Below are 24627 nucleotides of genomic sequence, written 5' to 3'. Positions count from 1 at the left end.
GGCAAGGAATGGCTTTTTTAAAAGTAATTTTAACGTATACAATAATGCATATATGTAAACCTCGACTTAATACCATATGGTCATACTCCTCGGCCAGTAGGATCATTAGTTCAAGGTTGAGTTACAAAGCAAAACTTTTATCTTAGGAAGGGAGGGACAGGTGACCTGCAAAAAAGGCCTCTAACCATATCTAGCCCATTGCCAATTTTCAGCTTACGCTTTAGCCATTTGTGGTGGTACACACCTTTAATCCTTGTACTAGGGGTTATAGAGGGAGTGGGAGCAGAGGCAGGTGGATCCTGAATTCAAGGACAGCTGGGGCTACACAGAGAAACCCCGTCTCGAAAGCAATAAATAAATAAGCAAGCTCAAGCTTTATTGGAGCTCAGGCATAATTTTAAACCACTCAGATATGATTGAACAGTTACTACAGTTCTTATGACCCCGAAGTCTGACCGCTTACAGATCAAAGGAAATCCCTGCCTTGATTCAGCCACGTCTGACTCTTTCTCCTGCCCCATTACTGTAAGAGTAAAAATCACAGGCCATAGATTTTATTGGTGCAGCTATCTTCAGAAGTAGCATTAGGACACAACAAATAACAAGAGAAGTTGGTGAAAACAAAGGTACTGCAACAAGATGCTTGGAGGATTGGCCTTGTGGTTCCTGGGACCTCTGCTCGACTCCGTACAGCTTTGTCAGTGTGGGAGCAGGGTCTGGTTCTGAATTCTTGATCTAGCTTTCAGTCCTGGTTGCCCTGATTTCCCTTTGGCTTAAGTCAGTTTTAGCTGGGGTTTCTGCCATTTGACAGCCTCCAGAAGCCCAATGCAGTTTCTGTTTGTTCCTAGCCACGAGGTTTCTATGAGAACAGTTAATTAGTTCAAGTTTAGGTTGGGGAAGCAACAGTGGAAACAGTCCTGACACCTGGGAGCTGGGGAGATGTTTTAGTCAGTAAACATCACATAAGCACGGGGACACAGCACCCAGATAAAAAGTTGGGTACCACAGCAGGAACCTTTCTTTAATCTCAGCCTTTGGAAGGAGAGACAGGAGGATCCCTGGGGCTCGCTTGCCAGTCAGTTTAGCCAAAATGGTGAGCTCTGGGTTCAGTGAGAGACATCAAAAATAAGGTGAAGATTGATAAAGGCATTAAGGCTGTTGAGCTCTGGCTTTCTACATTCATGCACACATACAAATTTTTTTTTTTTTTTCGAGACAGGGTTTCTCTGTATAGCCCTGGCTGTCCTGGAGCTCACTTTGTAGACCAGGCTGGCCTCGAACTCAGAAATCCGCCTGCCTCTGCCTCCCGAGTGCTGGGATTAAAGGTGTGCGCCACCACGCCCGGCTCATACAAATATTCTAACATCAGAAGTCTCTTGGCAAGCAGTGTCAGCTCTGGATTATCTATCACCTTAGCTCATAGAACAGAGATCCTCTTTTTGACTCTTCAGAGATAACCAACTTCATCTCTGTTCTATGAGCTAAGGTGATAGATAGTCCAGGGAAAGCAAGATAGATCATGAATTGTCCCAAATGGTTCAGTTCACATAGCTGTCACCAATTCCCCCTAAACTCAATGCACCCTACAGAAGATGCTGTGTCACAGAGTTGTCTCAAGGAAACATCCTGGAGGAACAAAACAAGCAAAGCCAGTTCTGGGGCCAATCATGTCTTTATTAGTGTCAGCAGCTGAGCCAATGGAGCGCTCACATATGCTAGGAATTTTACTGGGCACTCTAGCAACCGAGCCAGGGATTTTAGCTTTTCTATTGGCAACTGGGACAGGGTGATGGAATGGTTTGGAACAGGATCAAATGGAGAGATTGCTTGCTACCTATAGACAGGCACATGAGGGGTTCCCCAGGCTGGTGCCAAGGTGGGTCAGGCCCCAGAACAAGATAATGCCGTCTCCCCCCAGAGGGAAGGAAGAGAATAAGCTTCAGATGTTAACAGTCAACCAGTCAACGCCATCGAGCTGAGCTCCTGGGATCAGAAAGGCATTTCCTAATGGAAGCAACTTCCTAAGGCCGGAGGTCTCAAAGAACTCACCTCTTCCCACAGCTAGGAAACCTTAGGGTTAGCTCAGCTATCATAGGGAAAAGTGGGGGAAAGGTGCCAAATTCCATGTTTCGGATAAGGGTATGTTCTGCCAGCACTAACTAGACAGGCAAAGTATTCGTTATAGTTGAAATCAAGAAACTTTACTCCATAAAAAGCCCCATCGTGCCTTTATCCAGCAAGCTCCTTCGCGTAGAGCTAGAACCACTACAACCCCTGCCACAACACCAAGCCAACTGTTATTTGATTCTTTGGGCACCCAGACCTCGCTCCTGGCCCCTACTCATCCTTGCCAGACAGATAACTGTAGCTTTGTAGTTTGCTCTCTTGTGAGCTCCATTCCTCAGACACTTAGAGCCAAATGAAGTTACGTTTGCTGTGTGTAGAGAAAATTCACATGTGATTTATGGGAGTGCCTGGCAATGGGTGTATGGACTTTTGGCTATGTCTGTGCCTGAGATGTTAGCTTCCTTTGAGACGGAAAAGAGGATAAATGGTGGGAGTAATGGGCCAAGCGTAGAGGGCTTAATGGGGAGAAAGGGGTCAAAATGGGACAGTTTAGATGGTAGCTAGCAGAGGTTCCAGAAGAAAAGGGTCTTGTGTTCTACATGCACATCCAGAGGTCGGAGCCCCAGGGCTCAGAACCAGCAAGGCGACCACATAAGTGAACCAAGAGCAGCACCCGTGGCAGCCCCAGCAAGCATGCCCATGGCCAAAGGGGCGCCTGAGCTGTAGCAGGGGTCCTCTCGAACTATCACGTGTGTCACACCAGGACCTGTAAGAAAAGCCACACAAGTCGGGGTCAGTGCCAGAGACTAGTCTAATCTCAAGTTAAGGCATGAATTCATTCTGCTCCCCAGAGGAACTGAGACTTTGAGAGCACCCTCCACTGCAGCCTACAGATCATACATATGCCACGGATGGTGACTACGGGACTGGAGATGGGCTGCAGGAAACCCCAGGATCCCTAAGCACCTGGGGATCCGTGCAGCCCCTGGGAATGGACACTGGTAACTAAGACCTCGGGAATAGGAAGAGTGTCATTTCTGCAATAGCCACCTGGGGTCGCTAGCAGCACACGATTATCATTGTTTGGCAGACTGGCTGAGTGGGGCCAGCCTGGGGAGTCTGTTTTGAATCTAGGATCTGGGAGGGTGAGATCTGGAAAATATGTATACCCTCAAAGGGTGAAGCTCAGTCTTCACTGATGGATCATGGGCAAGACCTGGCACAGGATTGTGGCAGGAGGTAGACTGGCATGCTAGAGGCACTTACCTGCATACGGTGGCCCATAGTAGCTGCGGACATATGTGGCTTCATGTGCGTTGGGTGGCACCACCTCATAGTAGTCCTGATATGGGCTGTAGACGCGTACCTGAGAAATCCAGTCAGGTTGAATGCCCAGGGACTTCCTGGTCTGGGCTTGATCCTGACCCTTTCATTCTGTAGCCACCCTCCTCCCCAGGGCTAAAGGGAAAAGGTATGGCCTCCCCATAGATTCCATAACCCTTCTCCCCAAAAACATCCAGCTCCCAATGATGCCTTTTCTCCTACCTTGGCCTCCTATATTGCCCAATTTTCCCATGGCTCTCAACTTTCTAAGTCCTTTCTAAGTCTAACAATTCTACAATGCTATTCTCAGAGAAACCCAACTGATTATTCTCCTAGTCAGGGGAAGAGAACTATGGCAAAGCCCTAGGCATGAATTAGAGGAGGACTGGAGCAAAGGAAGAGAAGTCACTGAAATAACCACCATCTAGCATCTACTGCATAGCGGGTCCCAAGGGAGGAGCTCTCTAGTGTCACCTCTGATCCTTCAAGGCAGGCATTGCTGTCTCTATAGTATCCAGTGCTATGGATGAGGCACAGAGAAGGTGAGAGTCCTGCCTTCCCCATCAGGCTCCTACCAACCTCCCAGATTCTAGCTCAGAAGCTACCCACTATAGGAAGCCCTCCTGGGCTCTGAAGTATTTCTTCCTAGGGTCTCTAACTTGGATAGTACCCTTTATCTTTTCTCTTAACCTTTCTGGCCTGTTCCCCCAAATGTGTGCTACTTAATGACAAGGCCCTCAACTTGTATCACCTGCAAGGGATAGTGATGACAGGAGCCAGGAATACATGCACGATTAGCAGTAACTGTCAGTCCAAACCTACCACTTTAACTCATGGGGTAGCTGACTTGGAAGGGGTCAGAATCTGTTCTCTCCTGGGACTCCCCCCTAGCCCCATTCTCACTGTATCTCTCACTAGGCTTCACAACAGAATTGCCCAACTCTCTTTAGAAGTCCATTTGTGTCCAACTTAATTAATACAAATGGATTGTGCCCTCCCCCTCCCTCTCTGCCCTGTTCTTCCTGTAAATGTTCTTGTCATGAACTGGAACCAAGAAATCTAGTGGGGGGCTGGTGGGTAAGAGCACCCGACTGCTCTTCCAAAGGTCCAGAGTTCAAATCCCAGCAACCACATGGTGGCTCACAACCATCCGTAACGAGATCTGACTCCCTCTTCTGGAGTGTCTGAAGACAGCTAGAGTGTACTTACATATAATAAATAAATAAATTTAAAAAAAAAAAGAAATCTAGTGGGGCTGGGCAGTGGTGGCACACGCCTTTAATCCCAGCACTTGGGAGGCTGAGGCGGGTGGATTTCTGAGTAAAAAAAAGGAAAAGGAAAAGGAAAAAAAACCTGAAATCTAGTGGGTACCTTACTTAAGGGTTCCTTTTCCTTTTTACCCCCTGAGTGTGTGTGGAAGCATGTGTGTTGGTATCAGGACCTCAAAAAACCGGTGACATCACATAGGTAGGACCCACAGACCTGTTGCCAAGGCAACAGCCACTATATTCCCAGAATTGGCTCACCTCTCACCTTTACCTGTAATTACGTCATCACCCATATATAAAGAAAGGCCCCCCTGATCTCTCTCTCTCTTCCCCCCTTCTCTTTCTGCTGCCACCTTGCCCCCATCTCTCTCCCAATAAACCTCACATGGAACTGGCCTGGCATGGCCCTTCTGAAGCCACGCAACGTTCAAGATCATAACAGTGTGTGCATGTTGAAGTCAGAGGTTGCTGCATGGAGTCTTCCTCACTCACTTTCAGCTTTACTGTTTCAATAGTTTCTCATTGAACTTGGAACTTGACTGACCAGCAAGCCCCTAGCAGCCCTGTTTCTTCTCCCCAGCACTGAGATTATAGGAGAGCAATGCTCTTTTTTACATAGGTCCTGGGGATCAAACTCAGTTCTTCATGGCAAGAACTTTACTGACTGAGCCATCTCCCCAGCTTCCTCTACTCCATCTTTGAGACAGGGTTTCCTGCAGCCTAGCTTGGCCTTGAACTCACTATTCAGATGACATTAACTCCTGATCTTCCTGCCTCCACCTCCCAAGTGCTGGGGTTACAGGACTGCACCACTGAGCCTGGCTCTAGAACATTTACTCTTTGGGGGGAGTGGGTGTTAGATGCATAGCCCAGACTAGCCTTGAACTCACAATCTCCAGCCTCACTTTCTGAGTGCTGGGATTAATAGGCACGCATTACCAAACCCAGCATTTTCTTTCTTGTGATGTTGGGGTTTGAATCTAAGGCCTTATGAATGTTAGGCAAGCATGTGCTACTGAGCAACATCTCGATCTCTTAGCACTCTTGTCTTTGCATACCAGCCTTTCACAAGGCCACAAAGTCTCAGGATTTTATCTTCTAAATATGCTCTTCTGACAACCTATTGGCCAATGCTGAGAGAGTAAGTCATTGGCTTTAGCATCCTGGACATCAGAAGTGATCTCGAGGGGGAAAATGTCCTTCAAAGGAATGGTTGGGGACAAGTCAGACCAGAAAAGACTGAAGAATCCTTAAGGAAGACAGGGAATCAATATTACTACATCAGCCTGCCCTGATGCTGCATTGAGTTGGTAGCTTTGTGAGGCTCTGGAGTGGATGGAAAATACAACCTCATGTCTCTTTGGGGCATGTGTTCCTCCTACCCTCCAGCTCTGGGAGGCCCAGAAGAAAACTCAGAGCACCTAGCAACCAGTTGGTAACCTCAGAGACCTCCTGAAACTGAAGCCTGCCAGCTTCTCCCATAGCCCATCCCCTCCTATGGGAGGAGACAGTGCTGTCCAATCACTGAGTTACACGAAAATAACCCCTTGGATGTTGTGTTCTTAGATTTATAGTCTTTTAGGCATTGCCACTTGAAGTTCCTGGCCTCTCTGTGATGAGTAAAAGTGACCCAGTTAAATAACCTCCCAGAGCACCAGGGTCTCAGTAATAGCTGGAGAGTCAAGCAGAACTACATCTCTTGACTTCTGGGCTCAGTTGTTCTGCATGCTCTAATCACAAGGAACTTCACCCATCCCCAGTGTGATAGGTGGGATCAGCCCAGCGCCTCACACATGCTGAGCATGTACTTTACCACTGCGACACAACCCTGACCCCAAGAGTTAGTCTTGAACATGCAGATCAGGCTAGGGGTATAGAGAGAGTTCAGTATTAAAAGCAGTGTTTGCCTAGCATGTGGGAGGCTCCATTTTGAATCCCCAGCACCACAAAAATACTTATATGCATATAAATATAACATAGTTCCCAGGCCCCACCTAGGACTTAGGAGATTCCAGCACGCAGAGGATATCAACATTTGCTGTCATGGAAGTCCCTCAGTGGTTCTAAAACAGCATCATTGAGTAAGAAAAGAGTTTGCAGTTGACCATTAGAACCACAAGCTCCCATGTCGGCTCACACCAGACCAGGTGCTATGCTGAGACTGTGAGCTGGCTGATCGTCATTGTCACTTGACTGGACTTGGAACCACCTGGGAGACGCACCTCTGGGGATGTCTGTGCTGTGTTTCCAGAGACTTAACTAATGAGGAGAGGCCCCCTGAATGGGACACAGCACCACCCTATGGATTGAGCTTCCAGACTAAATAGAATAAGAAAATGAAGAAGCCAGCTGGACACTGGCATTCCCTTCTCGGCCCAGCAGCCTCAAGTTTCCACCACCACACTCCTCCCCGTGGAGGAGCATGCCCTCAAACTGAACCAACAGAAGTCTCCTTCCTTCAATTGTTTCTTGTCAGGGATCCGTTCACTGTGATAGAATAAGAAACTACTACATCCTGAATCCAAGAAACACCCAGGACAAGGACAGATGCAGACTATGTCCCTTCCTGTCTTTCCTTCCTCATTCAGTGACCTGTTTATGCCAGTCCCTTATGAAGGGGGTAAGGAAAGACTGTCCCCATCACTGGGCACTCATTGAGGCCATGCTGTGCACCGCAGTCCTGTACTGGGCTTCAGCTGGGCAGAGCAAATGAGACCTGGTCCTTGCTTTGAAGGAAGTTCCAGTTTCAGACGGTCTAAACAGGAATAAAGTGGCTCTTAGACCACGTGGAATGAAACCAGTGCTAAAAAACCAGTGACAGAGGACTGTACACTGGCTGACAGTGCCTGAAGCCCTGGGAAGTCTTCACTGAGGAGGTGGCAGGCAGCCTTTGAGGTGGTCCTTTAAGGATGAACCTCAGCTGGCCAGGTGAGGGTCAGGAGAGGCTGAGGGTTTGGGCAGCAGGGACAGCATGAGAGTTGTTAGGATGAGGAGAGAACCAGAGCAGCAGCGGCAGAGGGCACAGCAAGCACAAGGGTGGCATGTGACAAGCAAGTCTAGCCAGATTCCATGGGCTTGAAAACCAGCTGTGGTCCAGTGAGGAAAGGGGAGCCATTGACGTCCACAAACATGAAAGGAATGGGACAGGTGGCTTTGGAGGCTCATCCTGATGGCCAGAGAGGAGGCAGGAAGGGATGAGCTTGAACTTACCCAGATCCGCCTCTCAACCTTACAGGGTTTCCATGAGAGGGTCGTACACCTGACCTTAGGGCAAACCCGACGGCTCCTGGGTGGGATGGTGGCTCCAGCTGGGGCCTGCTCCAGCCACAGAAACCCAAGAAGGGAGAGGGAGGGAGATGTCAGATGCCCTTTACACCTTAAGAGACTAGGAGGTGTTACTAGGACCCTACCAGAGTCCTGTGCCAGCTGTGCCTGTGCTGGGGCCATCAGAGAGCGGGGAGAGGTCTCTATTACTCAGTGAAGGACCAATGGTCTCCTTCCAGCTCTCCCACTTCAGTCTCAGGCACATGGGGGTCCCAGTCTTTACCCCACAACTCTAGCCTCATCTGTGGCTGTATCCCCAGGAGCCTCCTCCCAGAATGGGGTACAGGTCACTCCTGCATTGGCTGGAGGACAGAGAAGCCCGCAGACACAGATGTGAACATACAGATGCAAATACAAAAGCAAACACAAGCACCAGCTCTAGTAAGCCAGAGCTCAAAGGGATATGGATCTAGGGAGCAAAGAGAGGGTACTTCTAGGGTCAGGCAGAGGTAAGGGGTCAGTAGGGCAGGCAAGTGTACAGGTAAGAAGGCAGGCAGAAGTAAACGGGCAGTACAGCAGGCAGAGAGGGAGCAAGACAGCTTCATAGAGTCACAGAGCGCAGAACGGTCAGCCTTCACCTCCTTCCTCATGCCGTCCTCAATGCCACTGATGCAGAGGGCTTTGGCTCAGAGGGTGCTTAGCCTGACCTGGCTCCCTCCCTGGTGATTCTTGTTCCTCCTCCTAGGCTTCCTGCAATCGCCTCCCACCTGAGAACACCAGTCTGCTCCCAATATCTGGCTGTGATCCTCAACTGCTCTGATAGCCTTCAAAAAAAAAAAAAATCTCTTCCTTCCTGAGCTGGCCCTGATGACCTTAGAGGTCATCGCTCCAGTGCCACTTCCTCCATGGTAAACCTTCCAACCAGGCCAGACTCCAGCCATTAGGTGCACACATTAGCAAGCATACACATCCCTCTTCCCCGCCTCTGCTCATGTAGCTCCTCCTACCAACGCCAGCTTCCTCACTACATCCACTAACCAAGTTTCTGCTGAGGCTCCTCCAACAACTTAAGATTGTGATACAGGAAGGAGCCACCTCCAGTCCTTAGACCTCAGCTTTCCCCATCTGTAAAGTGGGACTGATAGCACCAACTACTACCATCCCCCAAGCCCTTGTTGGAGGATGAAATGACATAACCATATCATGTGCTTGGCGTAGTGCTTGGCGTAGTGCCTGGCTCTCTGCAGGTGGATATACCCAGGAGGGTTTCTAACTGTCTTCTCTGCTGCTTCCCAGTAGACACTCTCTCCAGGTGAGAGAGGTCTCAGCTGTTCCACAGGCAGAAGCAGCAAGTGTGGAGTCTGGAGTCTGTCAGGTGGGGGCCAATGTTGGGCCTCAGGCAATTCTTCAAACTCTCACCTCCACCAGTCTCTAGACACTCTCACCTGCACAGCCCAAATGCCTGTGCTCCTCAGCCTGTCAGCCAGCAAGGCTTAGTCCACACCCACATCCTGTTGCCAGGAGACTGGCCCCACCTCCTAGATGGTCCCTGGGTATTCACACTTAACCCCTTACTGTTTGCTCCTATCTACCAGCCTGCTAGCCTTTTGTGTTTGTTTTTGAGACGGGATCTGACTCTATACCCCAGGCTAACCCCAAACTTTTAATTGTCCCGTCTCAGCCTCCCAAATGCTGGGATTATAAGTACACACTGGTTTGTAATAGCCACAGACCAGCTTTTTGAAAATACAAGTCTGCCAAAAAAAAAAAAAAAAAAGGAGCTGGGCGTGGTGGCGCACGCCTTTAATCCCAGCACTTGGGAGGCAGAGGCAGGCGGATTTCTGAGTTCGAGGCCAGCCTGGTCTACAAAGTGAGTTCCAGGACAGCCAGGGCTATACAGAGAAACCCTGTCTCGAAAAACCAAAAAAAAAAAAGAAAAGAAAATACAAGTCTGGTAGCTGGGCAAAGCAGAGGCAGGAGAATCTCCAAGTTCCAAGTCAGCGGGGGCTACACAGAGAAAAACCCAGACTCAGAAAAACCAAACCAAACCAAAACCAACCAACCAACCAACAAACAAAAAACAAAACAAACAAAAATGTCTGGTACTGTGAGGTTGGCTCAGTTAGTGAAGGGCTTGCCTTGCAAGCACAAGAACCCAACTCCCATTCCCAGCATCCATGTGAAAATCAGGCATGGCTTCAGGTGCTCAGTCCCACAGCTATGACAGCAAACCCAGGAGGATCCCTGGGGCTTGTTAACCAGCCAGTCTGACGAAACTGGTGAGTCCCGGATCCCAGTGAGTAGCTCTGTCACAAAAATAAGGTGAATGGCTGAAGGAACAACACCGAGGTTGACCTATGGCCTCCACACACCTGTGTGCACAGCCACTAATACACACGCACAACACACATACAAATAAATCAATACAAAGACTGTAAAAGACAGAGCTGAGCTGGCCAGTCCATTCTTGCCTTTCGCTTCCAAACTGTCAGTGGCTTATGGGTGCTGTTAGCAGCTCCCAGGCCTGGCAGTTCATGCTTGTAATTCTAGCTCTTAGAAAGCCAGGGCAAGAGGATCACTGCAAACTTGAGGCCACTCTGAGCTACATGATGAGTTCAAGACCAGCCTGCACTCCAAAGTGATACTCTAAATAAAAAAATAAAAGATAACCAATATTCTTAGCACAAGACAGCCTGAACTCCCAGCTGTCCTCCCCACTCCTTGGGCTTCAGGCACCCTGCTGTCCTAACTCCTTCCAGCCTTTGCACATTCTACTCCCTCTGACCTGGAAAGCTATTTCTCTCACCATAACCCCACCTTTTACCCCGTTGAGTCTCTCCTGCAAGCCCCACCTTCGCCCCATTATGTCTCTCCTGCAAGCCCCAGGTTAAGCTTTCAGTGAGCTCACACCTGGATCACTGAAAGGCTCCCATACTGCACAGTCCTGCCAGAGTGGTGACTGGTATCAACATGGAATAATTAATCAATTAGTTGTTTTATATCTGGCCCCTTCTAGACTGAGTACAGGAGGGTAGAGCCTACATCCCTTGGTTTACTTCTGATCCCCTGACCCCTGGCATGGTGCCTGACCCACAGTAAGAACCCAATACCTATCTGTTAGGTAGACAAATGAGCCTCAGTCTTACCATCTGCAGAGAGGGAACAATAACCTCACCCTTGAAGGATTATGCTGAGTGGCATCATATCTGATATAAATGCATCCCTCTTTTCTAGCTCCCGTGTAACCCTCCAGTGAGGCTTCATGGTAGCTTCTCTCCCTACTCCTGGGAGCACCTGCTGACTCCTCCCTTCTCCACAGGGGACTCCAGGGGAGGGAGTCTACATGAACTTTTCCACTCAAGACTGAAGTAATAGGCAGAGACCGAATCTGAGTCACCTATGATTCCATGGCACATGGGGCAGCGGGGCGGGGAGGGGGGAAAGTGCGGGGACTCACCGGGGTGGAGTTTGCCTCCAACAGGGCAGTCTTCCATGCTCTGCAAAGCAAGATCCTCCAGATGATGAGCGATTTGCAGGGTACATGTATGGGGATCCCACCTTTTAGATATTCCTTCCCCACCCAGCCCCTAGACCCCTTCCCCAACTTCAGGTAGACAAAGCAACTCTCTATTGCTATAGTCACAAGGATGGGCCCTGAGGTAAGCTAATAACTCATGGTCCAGCTTCTTCCCTTCAGTTATCCTGATTGAGTTGGGGAGGGCGGGGTGGCTCCTCTGAACCTTGCACGTCTGGGTGATACTCTGCCTGTAACCCCACCTCCATGTTCCAACTTGCACAGCTTCACAAAGCCATGGCCCAAGCCTCAGGAATGCCCAGAGGATACAGGACAATTGGGCCTTTGATGGTTGCCATGGCATCTGGCTGGGGTAGACAAGGCAGCTCTATGCTGTCGCCCAGAGCATAGCTGCCCCTCCACCCACACACTCATCTCTTTCCTTCTCCTCCAGGACAGAGGCCCAGCTGCTCAGACTGAGGGTAGGGGAGAAAGAGTGTATGGGAATAGATGGCACTGAAGAAGATACCCTTGTCTTCCCAAGATGGGCTGCACCTAATATCGGGGTGCCCTGCTTGGACACTGCCTTGCTGAAGGCAGGTCTAGGCCTACTCCCCCCCCCCCAGCTCAGAGTCCCATCTACCAGGGCAGCTCTTAGAGGGTCTTCTGAGATGTCACTGGGCATGTCAGCTCCTTTCTATCAGCCTGGGAGAGGGATCACTTCACAGGCTGCAAATTGTCTGATTCTAAACGTCCAGAGACCCAGCACCTATGGCAGGCGTGCCTCCATCCCTGAGTTCTCTGGGTATGCACCAGTTACCAGCAGTTATGCTGTTGCCCTCTGATCTCTTCTAGCTGCACCCCGAGATCCCACTCCACACACCCCCTGAATCCGCTCACATGGCGTCATCCCGGGTCTCAGCGCACAGGTGCAAGCGGGAACCCTCCCGCAGGTTCACTGTCAGCAGGCCATCTCGGCTCCTGCCCTCTGGGGGTTGCACATCTGGAAGCAGACACACACACATGGGGATCCCAGAGACCCCAGGAAACCACACACCGTGGCAGACATTGACTTCTTGGGGTCCTGTTTGCTAGTCATTGTTAATCTCTTATCCCACATACTTTCTTGGGGGTCTGCTGTACCCTGCACATCCTGTCAGCCTTCCCATATTACTTCCTAGCACATCTCTGAGTTACTCTACTATGGCCTAGGTCGTGGTTGAAGCATTAGATTCGCTGTGTGACTCTAGGCCAGTCACACCACTTCTCTGAGCTTATATCATCTTCCTCCACTCTCTAGAACCTGCAGGTGTTTTATCTGGAACCACCTATAATAGGGCACAGCACAGGGCAAGAACTCAACCAAGGACCAGGCTTAGGACCAGTCTCTTAATGCCTAGCTGCTAACTGACCTACATTTGGCAGGAGCTCAGAAGCAGTGTTTGTGGGAGCTCTCTGGAAGCACCCAAGAGCCTTCCAAGTACAATTGTTAGACATAGGGAAGACCCTGACTGCGGGCAGAGTTCCACCAGAGAAACACTTCTACTCACCCTGACACTCTTGGCCGACCTTTATGTCTCGGACATTGAAGTGGATGACTACTCGGTCCTCCTCGTCCTGTGCTGTCTCGTCATGGTAGTAACCCAGCGTGCCATCCATCCACAGAGCGAACCAATTCCGCTTCCAGCGGCGGAGGATGGAGCCTGCATGAGATTCCGGACCCACCAGGGAAACTGAGCCCTGAGCTTGCTAGGGGCGAGAGCCCCAGTTGGGCTCCCAGAATCCCCTCAGCTCCCGGGCCCCATTACTGTCATTTCTTTCCTGCCTCTCTACCCTCTAAAATGAGGACACGGACTCTCTTTTTCTCATCTCTCCCATCACCAGCCTGACACACATTAGAGGCTCAATAAAAGTGTTGAACTGTAAAAGACAACTCATACGTATGGGAGCTTCCAAGACAAGCCCAAGCCTCTTCAAAGGCAAACACCTCTCCCTGCTGGAAGCCTCTATCTCTGGTTTGAGTGACAGTCATTTGTATCCTCTCTGACTCTTGAACCAGATTAGGGATCTGCCCCTCCCCACCTGAGATCCTAAAACTGAGCAGGACCTGTCTTTGGTGCCTGCCAAACTAAATGAACTGAGAATGGACAAGGGCAAGGGACATGAGGGCTCCTAGCCCAAAGATCTCCAAGATAGTAGCCCCTCTTCAGTTCACGGCTTTGGTTAAATGGGGGCAGGAGTGCTGTAGCCACTGACTCTAGGCCTTGGTTCAAAGCATTAGAGGGTTTCTTAAGCAAGGTGTGGAGGCTCACGCCTGTAGTTCCAGCACTCAGAGGCTGAAGGGAATGCAAAGCCCGTCTGGACTACAGAGTAAGACCCACCTCAGAGGAAATAAAGCAAGGCATGGTGGTACATGCCTGTAATCCCAGCACTCAGGTAGTGGAGGCAGGAGTTCAAAGTCATATTTGGCCACATAGTAAGCTTGAGGCCAACTAGGGCTACATGAAATTTTATATTCCCTGCAATGCGTCACAAACTCCCTGAAAGAGGGCTTGTAGGGCTATGGTTCTAAAGTAGAGCTGTATCTTACTCTGCTCGGGCTGTGTCCTGCCTGGGTTGGGGTTGCTATGAACACACAGGGCATCAAACTTATCTGTACCCTGAGGGATGTACAGTTAGAGTCTAGGGCCAGCATGGGGTGAGGAAGGGGCGGGGGTAGGGGGAGAATGACAGTCAAAACAGTTGTGTTGTAAGTTAGAGTGGAAACTGAGAAGGGAGCCTCTGACCCAGCTGAGTGCTACGGGGGGGGGGGGGGGGCAGAGAGGGCTAGAGGAACAACTAGAGAGGGCTCATCAAAGAGAAACCTGGTTGGTCTTGAAGTATACAGTTTTGCTAAATAGTCAGAAATGGGAAGAAATGGGAAGCCAGAGGTCCTGGTGCAGGGGAGAAAGGTCCCGCCCACCATGATGTGTGGGACACACTGCCTCCCTCCTCCCTGCCCGGGGATCAGGTGCAAGGCAGACAAGGACTTGACCCAGAATCACTCACTCTGTCTCCACAGCCAGCCGCCCCTCACCAGGGCCATTTCTTCAAAAGGACTTTCCAGGATGGAGTCGGGTGGGACCTGTCAGAGGAGCCAGGACACACAGACCTCACAATTCAGTGCAGCTCCTGAACGAGAAGCCCCCCAGCCCTGCCCTCCCTAGAGAGTATGGAACCACTCAAGACTGCGTTAGTAAACAAACAGGCCAGGCACCGCTGGCCCCCTCCTAAGGCTCTGCTCCTGCAAAGAATGGGGACACTGTCCCAGTGGGGTCAGCAGGCAGCCACCCAATAGGACAGGGAGGGGGTGGGGATGGGAGCCCAGGCCAGGCTGAGTTCCAGAACCTTGGCAAGGCCCTGTTCCATGCTCCTCTGGCCTGAATGAGGCAGGTAAAGGCCAGAATGAGGACTTTTTAATGTTAGAAAATGGAATTAGGAAATGGGAGCAGTACAAACTGTCAGTCAGAGCAACGAATTTCCATGACAGGAAGAGCCTTTTTCACATTCGGACACCAGTGGCCATTTTTGAAGTACATGAAATCACAACTATGCTGCTGAGCACCGTGCGCTTGCTACCCTTGTCTGCCTTTACCTGCTATCTCACTTGAGTTTCCTAACCATCTTTGCCTTCATGACTGTTTCAAAGACAGCGTGGAAACGAGCTTGGAGAGGGCCAAACTACACAGAACCCCTTAATTACAAAGCAATGGAGGCAGGATCCACACCCAGTCAACCCCGGCTCCTCTCTGAGAGCTTTAAAGAGACCCAATGCCAGTCGGGTGTACTTGGCATATTGTTTAATCCTAGCACTCAGGAGGCAGAGGCAGGCAGAGCTCTGGGAATTGGAGGCTAGCCTGGTCTACCTAACAACTTCCAGGCCAGCCAGGCCTACAGAGTAAGACTGTCTTAAAAAACCAAAACTATCCTGGGCAGTGGTAACGCACGCCTTTAATCCCAGTACTCTAGAGGCAGAGGCAGGTGGATTTCTGAGTTCAAGCCCAGCCTGGTCTGCAGAGTGAGTTACAGGATGGCCAGGGCTATACAAAGAAACCCTGTCATGGAAAAACAAAGCAACCAAATAAAAAACCACCACACAATATGCAGGATCAGGTTGGCTCAGAATTCTAACTGTGAAGGTGGAGACAAGCACTGCTAGTCTTTAAGGACGCCCAGGTAACCCCTTTACAGTTATCGCAAACTTCCACGTCCCCAGATACCCTTTTAAATGAAGACCTTTAAGAATACTTTACAGGTGGACGAACTGAGGGGGACAGGGACAAGTGACACATCCCTGTATGTGACAGAGTTCAGACTGGAGTTGAGGTGTCTTCCTTCTCTTATTAACGACTTATTTATGAGCGGGTGCCCCACAGCCCTTCCCCCACCTGCTCACACCTGTTGCTGCGCAACTCGGGCTGGCACACCTAGAGTGGAAGCCTTGGCCTCTTGTGTTTCTCCGCTGGCTCATTCCCCTCTCCAAGCTCTGACGTAGATCTTACAAGAGGGTCGAGTGTACAATCCCTCTCAAGTTCCCCTCGATGCACCCACCTGTTCACACCTGTTGTGGATACTGCTGCCACAAATGCCCGCTACTCGATGAAGCTGCTACCCAAACCGGTCGCACCTGCGCTCTGCTTACCCCCAGAGATCCAGAGGCATTTCACTCCCCAGGCACTGCGCAGTGCCTGGGGCATAGCTCCCCCCGGGCCCCGCCCTCCAGACCCAACTCACTCCCAGGGAGGGGGCGTGGCGTGGAGAAATTTAATGACCGAGACATGCTGGGATTTGTAGTCTGCAGTTCTACACTGGGCAGAAGCAGCCCGGAATAACAGTCCTGTGCTGATTCCAGAAGAAGTAAGAGGTTACACATATAATTTTATTTTCTTCCTCTCTCTTTAGATCTGCCTATATTTCCAGGGCTGTCCTCAAATGATCTGCTGGGCAGCTGGGACTGCAAATGTGTACCACCACACCCAGTTTATTTTTCTATTACATTTATTTGTTCGCCTATTTTTCAGAATATACTTTTCCCCTTCTGTTACTAGAGATGTATTACAGGTTCTGCTAAATGCCGATCTACACTCCATCCCTGACATAAAAGGCTTTCTCTTGTAAAACTATGTGGCTGGAGGCTTGGGGAGATACCTGTCAGTAAAGTGGTGCACAAGGGGCGGACTTCAGATCCCCAGAACCCACATTATAAAAGCCAAGATGGCAGTCCTGGGGATGAAGAGACAGTTGGATCCCTGGGGCTCACTGGCCTTCCAGCCTCACCTGACCATGAATCCTAAGCCACCTTGTCTCAGAAAACATGGTGGATGGCTATGAAGGAAGGGTGGCTATACACGCACACACACATCATCGAGAGAGAGAGAGAGAGAGAGAGAGAGAGAGAGAGAGAGAGAGAGGGAAAGAGAGAGAGAGAGAGAGAGAGAGAGAAAAGAGAGAGAGAGAGAGAGAGAGAGAGGAGCTTGAAACCTGGCTTGTAATCTTCAAGAGACAAAGGCAAGCATTGGAAGCAGGACAGGAGGATCATCAAAGGTCAGCAGTCTGGTCTAAGAGAGACTTCCCAGAGTATATAATGAGCATCTCAAAAACCAAAAACTTTTAAAGGGAAAAATAAAAACAAAAAATGTATGGCTTGGGGTCTCAAGTTGGAGAGAGAGAGCATGAAGGAAAGGTCATGCCCCAAAGGGCAATAGCCACATATAGACAATTGCTGAACAAACTGCCCCTGCCCCGGTGATACCCAAGGACAAGGAGCTAAGTTCAACCAAAGCTGGGCCCGGGTGTACAGATGACAGGTACAGTGTCCAGGTACCTGGTAGGCTCAGATGCGAGAGGTTGAAGGCTAGCCTGAGCTACAGAATGAATTCAAGGACAATCTGGGCAACTTAGAACCCATCTCAATTTTTTGTTTGTTTGTTTTTTGGTTTTTTCGAGACAGGGTTTCTCTGTATAGCCCTGGCTGTCTTGGAACTCACTTTGTAGACCAGGCTGGCCTTGAACTCAGAAATCCACCTGCCTCTGCCTCCCAAGTGCTGGGATTAAAGGCGTGCGCCACCACGCCCGGCCCGTCTCAAAATTTTAAAAAGAAAAAAGAAAGGAGGAGGAGGAGGCTGGAGATAAAGCTTGGTGTAGAGGGCTTGCCCAGCATTGGTGAAACCCTAGTACTGAAGCAAAAACAAAAACAAAAACAAGCCAATTTCCACTGAGCGGGTAGCTGGCCTGGAGCCACAGCTACTTTAGAGTCTCAGTCTAGCAATGAGTCTCAACCTTCACATGCTGTGAGCCTTCGGAACAGGTCCTCACGTTGTGGTGACCCCAACCATAAGACTATTTAGTTACTACTTCACAACTGTATTTTTGCTACTGCTATGAATGGTAATGTAAATGTCTGATATGCAACCCCCAAAAGGGTCGTGACCCACAGGTTGAGAACCACTGGTCTAAAGGCTGCTTCAGAACCAGGAGAGCCCAGGAACTCAAGGCCAGCCTGGGCTACACAACAAGTATCCCAATAATAATAATAATAATAAAACATTTCTCTGGGTCATCAAGATGGCTCATCAGGCAAAGGTGCCTGCCACCAAATCTGATGACCTGAATTATATCCCTAGGAATCACCAAGAGGAAGGAGTGACAAAAAGTTGTCTCTGACCTCCACAAGTGTAGGGTTATACCTGTGCACATCCACGCACATACAGAGATAAATATAATTTTAATTTTTAAAAGTTTGCTTTCAGGGGGCTGGAGAAATAGAAGTTAAGAGCACTAACTGCTCCTCCAGAGGTCCTAAGTTCAATTCCCAGCAATGATACGGTGGCTCACAGCCATCTGTAATGGGATATAATTCTCTCTTTTGATGTGCATGAAGACAGATCACTCATATACATTAAGAAAAGAAAAGAAATAAGGTAGGCATGGTAATGCATGCCTTTAATCCCAGCACTCAGGAGGCGGAGGCAGGTGGATCTATGAGTTCAAAGCCAGCCTGTTCTACAGAGTCAGTTCCTATATAGCCAGCTACATAGAGAAATGCTGTCTCAAAAAAAATCAAACAAACCAACAATAACAAAAGTTTGTTATTCAAAATGTAAGAGCGGCCATACCCACAGTCGCCAGAGACATTTCTGATCCTATTCAGCAACTTTGTGCTTCCAAATTGTATATGAAGCTCTATTCCTTCTCAGTGAAAAACTAGAAAGAAAACACTTACATGAACCCCAACAGACTGAACATCCTTGTCCCAGCCCTGTAGCCGTATTACACACCCCCCACCAAGGTTAGTCCTGTGTAAAGAACCCAAGTCCTTTATAGACTGAGGAAAATAATACTCTTTGGAAACAAAAATAAGTGGAAATTATGCTTGAGTAGGAAAAAAAAAAAAAAAAAAACCAGAATGTGGTGGACCATATTTGGGAGGCTGACATAGCAGGACTAGGAAATCACAGACTAGCCTTGGCTACATAGTAAAACCAGACTGGGCTACATATTAAATTCCTCACTACCACTTCACAAACAACTCTTCAAACAAACTACACCACACACACACACACACACACACACACACAGAGTGCAGAGAGAAGCCAGGCTCCATCCCGGCTTCAGATGTTAGCGTTCTCTAGCTCTGTAAAGCACCACAGTGCTATAACGCAGCATAGAGCCCTCCCAATACAACTCTAGCTACCAGTCTACTGGAGGAGACTGGAGGTGAAAGTAGCCAATGCAAAGAGTGTGGCTTACCAAGGAGGAAGTCGCTCTTTGCCCAAGGGGTTCAGAAAGGCTTCCCCAAGGAAGCTGAGGGGTCGTGAAGGGGAAGTAACATTTCCCCAGTGTGGATCAAAGAACCTCACATAAGCACTGGTGGAAAGTTCAGGGGTCTTTAGTAGGCTTAGAAGATGAATGAGGGGTTGGGGAGAAGATGTGGGCTGGCAAGTGATAGCGCTGCAGAAGGTACCAGGCTAGAACAAGGACTGGGAGGCAGTGGACCGTGTGTTTAGTGACTGCCTGGGGGAAATACGGTCAAAACAGGGGGGGTTAGGTCATATGATTAGTGGGTTACAAGGTCCTGTCCCCTGGATCCGACCCTCCACAGTCACTACTTTGACTAGCTCAGTCCAATTCCCCACCTCTGCAGGAGCAGAGAATCCCAGAGACCAGGGCATCACCTATTTGGGAAGCCCCCCTACTTCTTCCTGCCCCAGAAACTCCTCCTTACCGGAGTTGCCGGGCTCATGGTTCCTGATGGTCAGAGCTGCATTCCCAAGAAGGTTCCAGAAGTGGGGCTTGACTCTGCAGCCTTAGAGATAAAGGGATCAGGAAAGAGCTACCAAGCAGGCGCTGAAGGGAGAGGCAGGGAGGGACCGCACCAGTCCTAAAGAAAGTCACCCTCTTTTCCAGCCCCCTCCCGGGGTTTCCTGGCTGAGATCCCTTCTGTCCTTTTGTTTTTGGCCAAGTCACCTGGTGATTCCGAGGTGGTGTCGATCCAGGTCTCCAAGATAGGGTAGGGAGGAGGGTGGAATAAAGGAGACTGGAGATGGGGCAGGGCGGGTTCTCTGGCCCAGTTTAGGGCGGGGCTAAATTTTCATTCTGAGGCCTAGCAGGCTGTGTCCATCTCTCCAGTCGCGGCTGTGCGGCCTGGCTCCTTAAGTCTCCCTTCTTGGCCCCCCGGGTCTCTTTAATCTTGACCCAGAGCCACCCCAGTGCTTCAGCCCTTTCGTGCTGTGCGTGCTCTGGGGGATTTAGCACCACAGATCCTATTAGCCAGTAGCTCATCCCCTCTTAGCAGCCCCAGCAACCGCATCTTTCAAACTACGCTGTTTTTCATCTCTGTGCCTTTAACTCATTCTCTGGTCTCTGGAAAGTCTCAACCCTACCCAATTTTGACTAATTTTTCTCCTTTCTATAACCGGGATGGGAGGAAGGCGAGAAAGAGACAGATGCCCGGCAGTGGTGGCACACGCCTTTAATCCTAGCACTTGAGAGGCAGAGGCAGGCAGATTTCTGAGTTTGAGGCCAGCCTGGTCTACAGAGTGAGTTCCAGGACAGCCAGGGCTACACAGAGAAACCCTGTCTCAAAAAAACAAAACAAAACAAAACAGAAACAAAAACAAAAAAACAAAAAAAGAAAAAGTCAGATGGAAGAAAAAGAGAAGGAAGTTGAAGGGGGAGGGAAGAGTGGAAAGAAACGGGAAGGAAGGAAGGAAGGGAAACAGGGAGCTATCTCTCCCGGGAATATTGGCAGGTTAAGCCGCTAAAATACTTCTATAGTCGCTATTATGTTGATAATGATCAGTTAAATTCTCATCTAGATACTCCTGAAGTTCATTTTCCTGCACATACGCAGAGGTTTGTGGGCAGGGTGATCTGACTCCCTCATTAGCAGCTCTGAAGATTCTCCTTTGCTGCTCTGGTTACCTTGAGAAAAAAAAAAAAAAAAAAAAAAGCTTTTAAGTCAAACAGCCACGGGGATGCGCAGGATAACAGATGATGACGCCAACTCCGGAAAGCAGCTTCAGCCTGGGCTGTTTCCAGCGGTTTGGATTACTAGGCTTGGTGAACTCTAGGTGAACCGGCTGCGACCAGCTGTCTCCATCTACTAGAGAGGGACACGCGTCCTCTAGTGGCCTAGAGAGGGACTGCTGTAACTGCTCTCCAGAAGCAAAGCATTTATTGTTCCAAAAGCAAACCTCAGTGCCTGTGACTGGCAATAAAGCAGTCAGGAGTAGATGGGTCCAACACGAGGCCACTGACTGTATAAGTGGGTTGCTCAGCCTCATTTAGTCACCAAAGGCACCTTCCTTCTCTAGTGTTGCTCATTAGGCCTAATAGAAAGCTTCTCTGGACAATTTCTTACCTACTGTGGTACCTGTCAGCTGGTAACTGATAGAAGAAGCGGCAGGGACAGAAGAGTGGCACTGACAGACTGGCCATGAAGGTGGCAAGGTGACAAGCTGCTTAACAGTTGAAGAAAAGCTATCAAAGCAGAAAGAAGGGTGACAGAGGCAGAGAGATGGCAAGAGAGCTAGGAGAACTGAGCCCGGTAGCGGAGGAGTTCCAGGGAGCCAGTAAGTCTTTAGGGCCGGGAATCTCGGAATCTAGGCAGCGCAGGTCAGCTGTAACGCTGACCGCCACCAAGGGCTGAGGATTCCTTGTGAGTAGGTCTGCCTGAAAGCTGAAATGCCAGTCGCAGCCAGCGACTGAGGATTCCTGACTTCCTAAGTCTTCACTAAAGCTGTCACACTTGCAGGGCTAAGTGTCCCAATTCCAGAGGCATCCAAGGCTGTGACACTAGAGGGTCCCGCCTACTGCCTCTCCCACCTGTCTACACTCAGAGCTGCCAGAGACCAGCATTTGAGAGTATCTCCTTGTCAACCACGATTTCTATATGGGGGAAGCAAAGAGGATCCAGGAGGCTGATTGCAGAAGGACTGAAGGAAGCCAGGGAGAGAAGGGAGGAGAGAGAAAACAACCAAGCAAGCTGGCCTCAGAGTCTGAACCTTGGTCCTGCCACCTCCCGCCAGAATCCTCTCTAGTTCTTCCTTCTCCCCTCCTTAGATGGGCAGCTAAGCATCTTCCTCAGAGGGGTGGGGGAGGGACGGTGCAAACATCTCCCAGATTACACTCTCCAGATTTAGCAACCAGAAGAAAAGGGAAGATTCTCCAACAGCAGTTCAAACTTCAATGAAAAGATTCTCCATCAGCCTCATAAAGAAGGATGCAGAGACAGGGAAAAGAAGGAAGCTGGGAAAACCAAAACCACAGATTCGGATACTGAATTGTTTGTTTGGTTGGTTGGTTGGTTCTGTATTTTGCTTTTCTCCAAATAGGGTTTCTCTGTGTAGCCCTGTCTGTCTTGGAACTCACTCTGAAGACCAAGCTAGCCTCAAACTCAGAGATCCATCTGCCTCTGTCTCCCGAGTTCTTGGATTAAAGGCATGCACCACCACTACCCAGCACCAATACTGAATTTAAATACAGCCAGACTTGGTATGTGTCCCTAGACAATGACTGGCTCCAAGAAGTTAATAAAAGGTGAGCTAACAGGTTGTGGGCATGCCTGTAATGTAACCAGTTGGGTAGCTGAGGCAGGAAAATCAACCTGGGCTATAGAGCAAAACCAGCTCAAAAATAAATAAATAAATAAATAAATAAATAATAAAAAGCAAAAGCAGACTTTCCCCAGGGAGAGAGGAACACCTTTTTAATATAAACTCTGGAAATTCATTGAGTATTTGTTTGTTTGTGTTTTTAAATTACAAAAGTATTACTTATCAGAGCTGAAAAGATGGCTCAGGGGTTAAGAGCACCGACTGCTCTTCCTGAGTTCAATTCCCAGCAACCACATGGTGGCTCACAACCATCTATAATGGGATCCAATGACTTCTTCTGGTGTGTCTAAAGACAGCTACAGTGTACCCACATACATAACATAAATGAATCGATCTTTTAACAATGTATTACTTATGTGTATGGATTTTCCCCTGCATATGCATCTGGGCACCACGTGTGTGCCTGGTGCTCAGGGAGACTGGAAGAGGTCAGCAGATTCTCCAGACCTTGAGTGGCACGTGGTTGTGAGCTGCCGTGTTGGGGTTAGGATTGACATGGATCCTCTGAAAGAGCAGCCTGGGCTCCTATCTCAGCTACCTCTCCAGCGCTATTTCTTTTTTCTTGTTTTTTAGATTTAATAAGTTTTATTTTATATGTATGGGAGCTTTGCCTGCATGCATGTCTGTGTACCATATGGTGCCTGAGGAGACCAGAAAAGGGTGTCGGATGCCTGGAACTGGAGTTACAGATGGTTGAGCTATCACGTGTGTGCTGGAAACTGAACCCAGATTCTCCGGAAGAGCAACAAGTGCTTTGTTTGTTTGGTTGGTTGGTTGATTGTTTTTTTTGGGGGGGGTTGTTTGTTTGTTTGGTTGGTTGGTTGGTTGGTTGAGTTTTTTGTGGTTTTTTGTTTGTTTTGTGTGTGTGTGTGTGTGTTTTCAAGACAGGGTTTCTCTGTGTAGTCCTGGCTGTCCTGGAACTCACTTTGTAGACCAGGCTGGCCTCGAACTCAGAAATCTGCCTGCCTCTGCCTCCAACTCAGAAATCTGCCTGTCTCTGCCTCCCAAGTGCTGGGATTAAAGGCAGGTGCCACCACTATCTGGCGCAACAGGTGCTCTTAACTGCTGTGCCGTCTCTCCATGCCCCACATCCATTTCCTTTTTTAAAGTTTTACTTTTAGCTGTGTGCATGGAGAAGTCGTGGTGGACATGTGCATGTGAAGGTGGGTGCCAGGGGAAAACACAGGCTTCGAAGCCCATGGAGCTGGAATTATAGGTGTGAGCCTACCAAGGTGCATGCTGGGAACTGAACTCAGGTCCTCTGCAAAAGCAGTACGTGTTCTTAACTGTCTAGCGATCTCCACAGTTCCTTCCTCTTTTGTTTGTTTGTTTGTTTGTTTAAAGGTTAAGGACAAGATTATTAAAGTCTAAAGGAAAAACTCTGGGATAGACAAGCTGTAGTCAAGAGGAGAAAGGAGACAGAAAGAGCTCTGCCGCCTAAGTTAAGCTGACAGGGAGGTCAGCCACATGACAGACACAGCAGGTAGAGGGGCTTAGGAGAATCCTAAAGCAAGCAAGAAAGCTCGCTCCAGCTCTGGCCACATGGAAAGGAGAGAAACCTTGCGCCTTTCTGAGTGAAGGTGAGCAGCCCCGACTGCTTGAACCCAGGCTGGCTTCAAGCTCCTCCTGCCTTTCAAGTGCCGAGGTACAGGTATGCACAGCCCCAGCCAGACACTGTTAGTTCATTTTTATTTTACTTTAAAAACCTATTGCACCAGGTGTGATGGCTTGTGCCTTTATTCCCAGCACTCAGGATATAGAGGCAGGGGGATTTCTGTGAGTTTGAGATCAGTCTGGCCGACATAAAGAATTCCATTTTTATGTTACTGTGAAATCCTGCTGTCTGAGAGAGAGAGAGAGAGAGAGAGAGGGAGAGGGAGAGGGAGAGGGAGAGGGAGAGAGAGAGAGAGAGAGAGAGAGAGAGAGAGAGAGAGAGAGAGAGAGAGAGAGAGAGGAGAGAATTCTAGGTGGAAGATTGGGAGCTATTTCTGAGCAGGTAAGAGCACTGGTTACTCTTCTAAAAGACCAGAGTGCA

The 24627-nt window shown here is 49.2% G+C and overlaps 1 protein-coding gene across 3 annotated transcripts; it reads right to left on the bottom strand.

Moving 5' to 3' along the window:
- Positions 1-1661: 1661 nt before the first annotated feature.
- Positions 1662-16179, bottom strand: Plekhb1 (pleckstrin homology domain containing B1). Of its 3 annotated transcripts, XM_029480168.2 has the most exons (8): positions 16037-16085; positions 14485-14560; positions 12987-13139; positions 12337-12439; positions 11380-11419; positions 7869-7973; positions 3334-3433; positions 1662-2833 (listed from the first exon to the last, which is right to left on the bottom strand). In XM_029480168.2, the coding sequence occupies exons 2-8, from the start codon at positions 14519-14521 to the stop codon at positions 2697-2699; spliced, it is 675 nt and encodes a 224-aa protein (XP_029336028.1). In that variant the 5' UTR covers positions 14522-14560; positions 16037-16085; the 3' UTR covers positions 1662-2696. The 3 variants fall into 3 exon arrangements, with proteins under 3 accessions (XP_029336028.1, XP_021022846.1, XP_021022847.1); XM_021167187.2 differs by lacking the exon at positions 7869-7973 and having other exon boundaries at positions 16027-16179; XM_021167188.2 differs by lacking the exon at positions 7869-7973 and having other exon boundaries at positions 16037-16165.
- Positions 16180-24627: the final 8448 nt, after the last annotated feature.

This window comes from Mus caroli, unplaced genomic scaffold (assembly GCF_978045245.1).
Source record: "Mus caroli unplaced genomic scaffold, Mus_caroli_1 scaffold_8, whole genome shotgun sequence".
Classification (NCBI taxonomy): domain Eukaryota; kingdom Metazoa; phylum Chordata; class Mammalia; order Rodentia; family Muridae; genus Mus; species Mus caroli.
This window is presented reverse-complemented; position numbering and strand designations above follow the sequence as displayed.

Bases quoted from the DNA above. Each gene is read 5' to 3' on its own strand.
- Plekhb1 (XM_029480168.2), bottom strand. From the start codon at position 14,521: ATGGCCCTGGTGAGGGGCGGCTGGCTGTGGAGACAGA. The intron at 13,140-14,484 runs GTGAGTGATTCT...AATCTCATGCAG, and splicing joins CGGCTGGCTGTGGAGACAGA to GCTCCATCCTCCGCCGCTGG. The intron at 3,434-7,868 runs GTAAGTTCAAGC...TGGATTTCTCAG, and splicing joins AGGTTGAGAGGCGGATCTGG to GTACGCGTCTACAGCCCATA.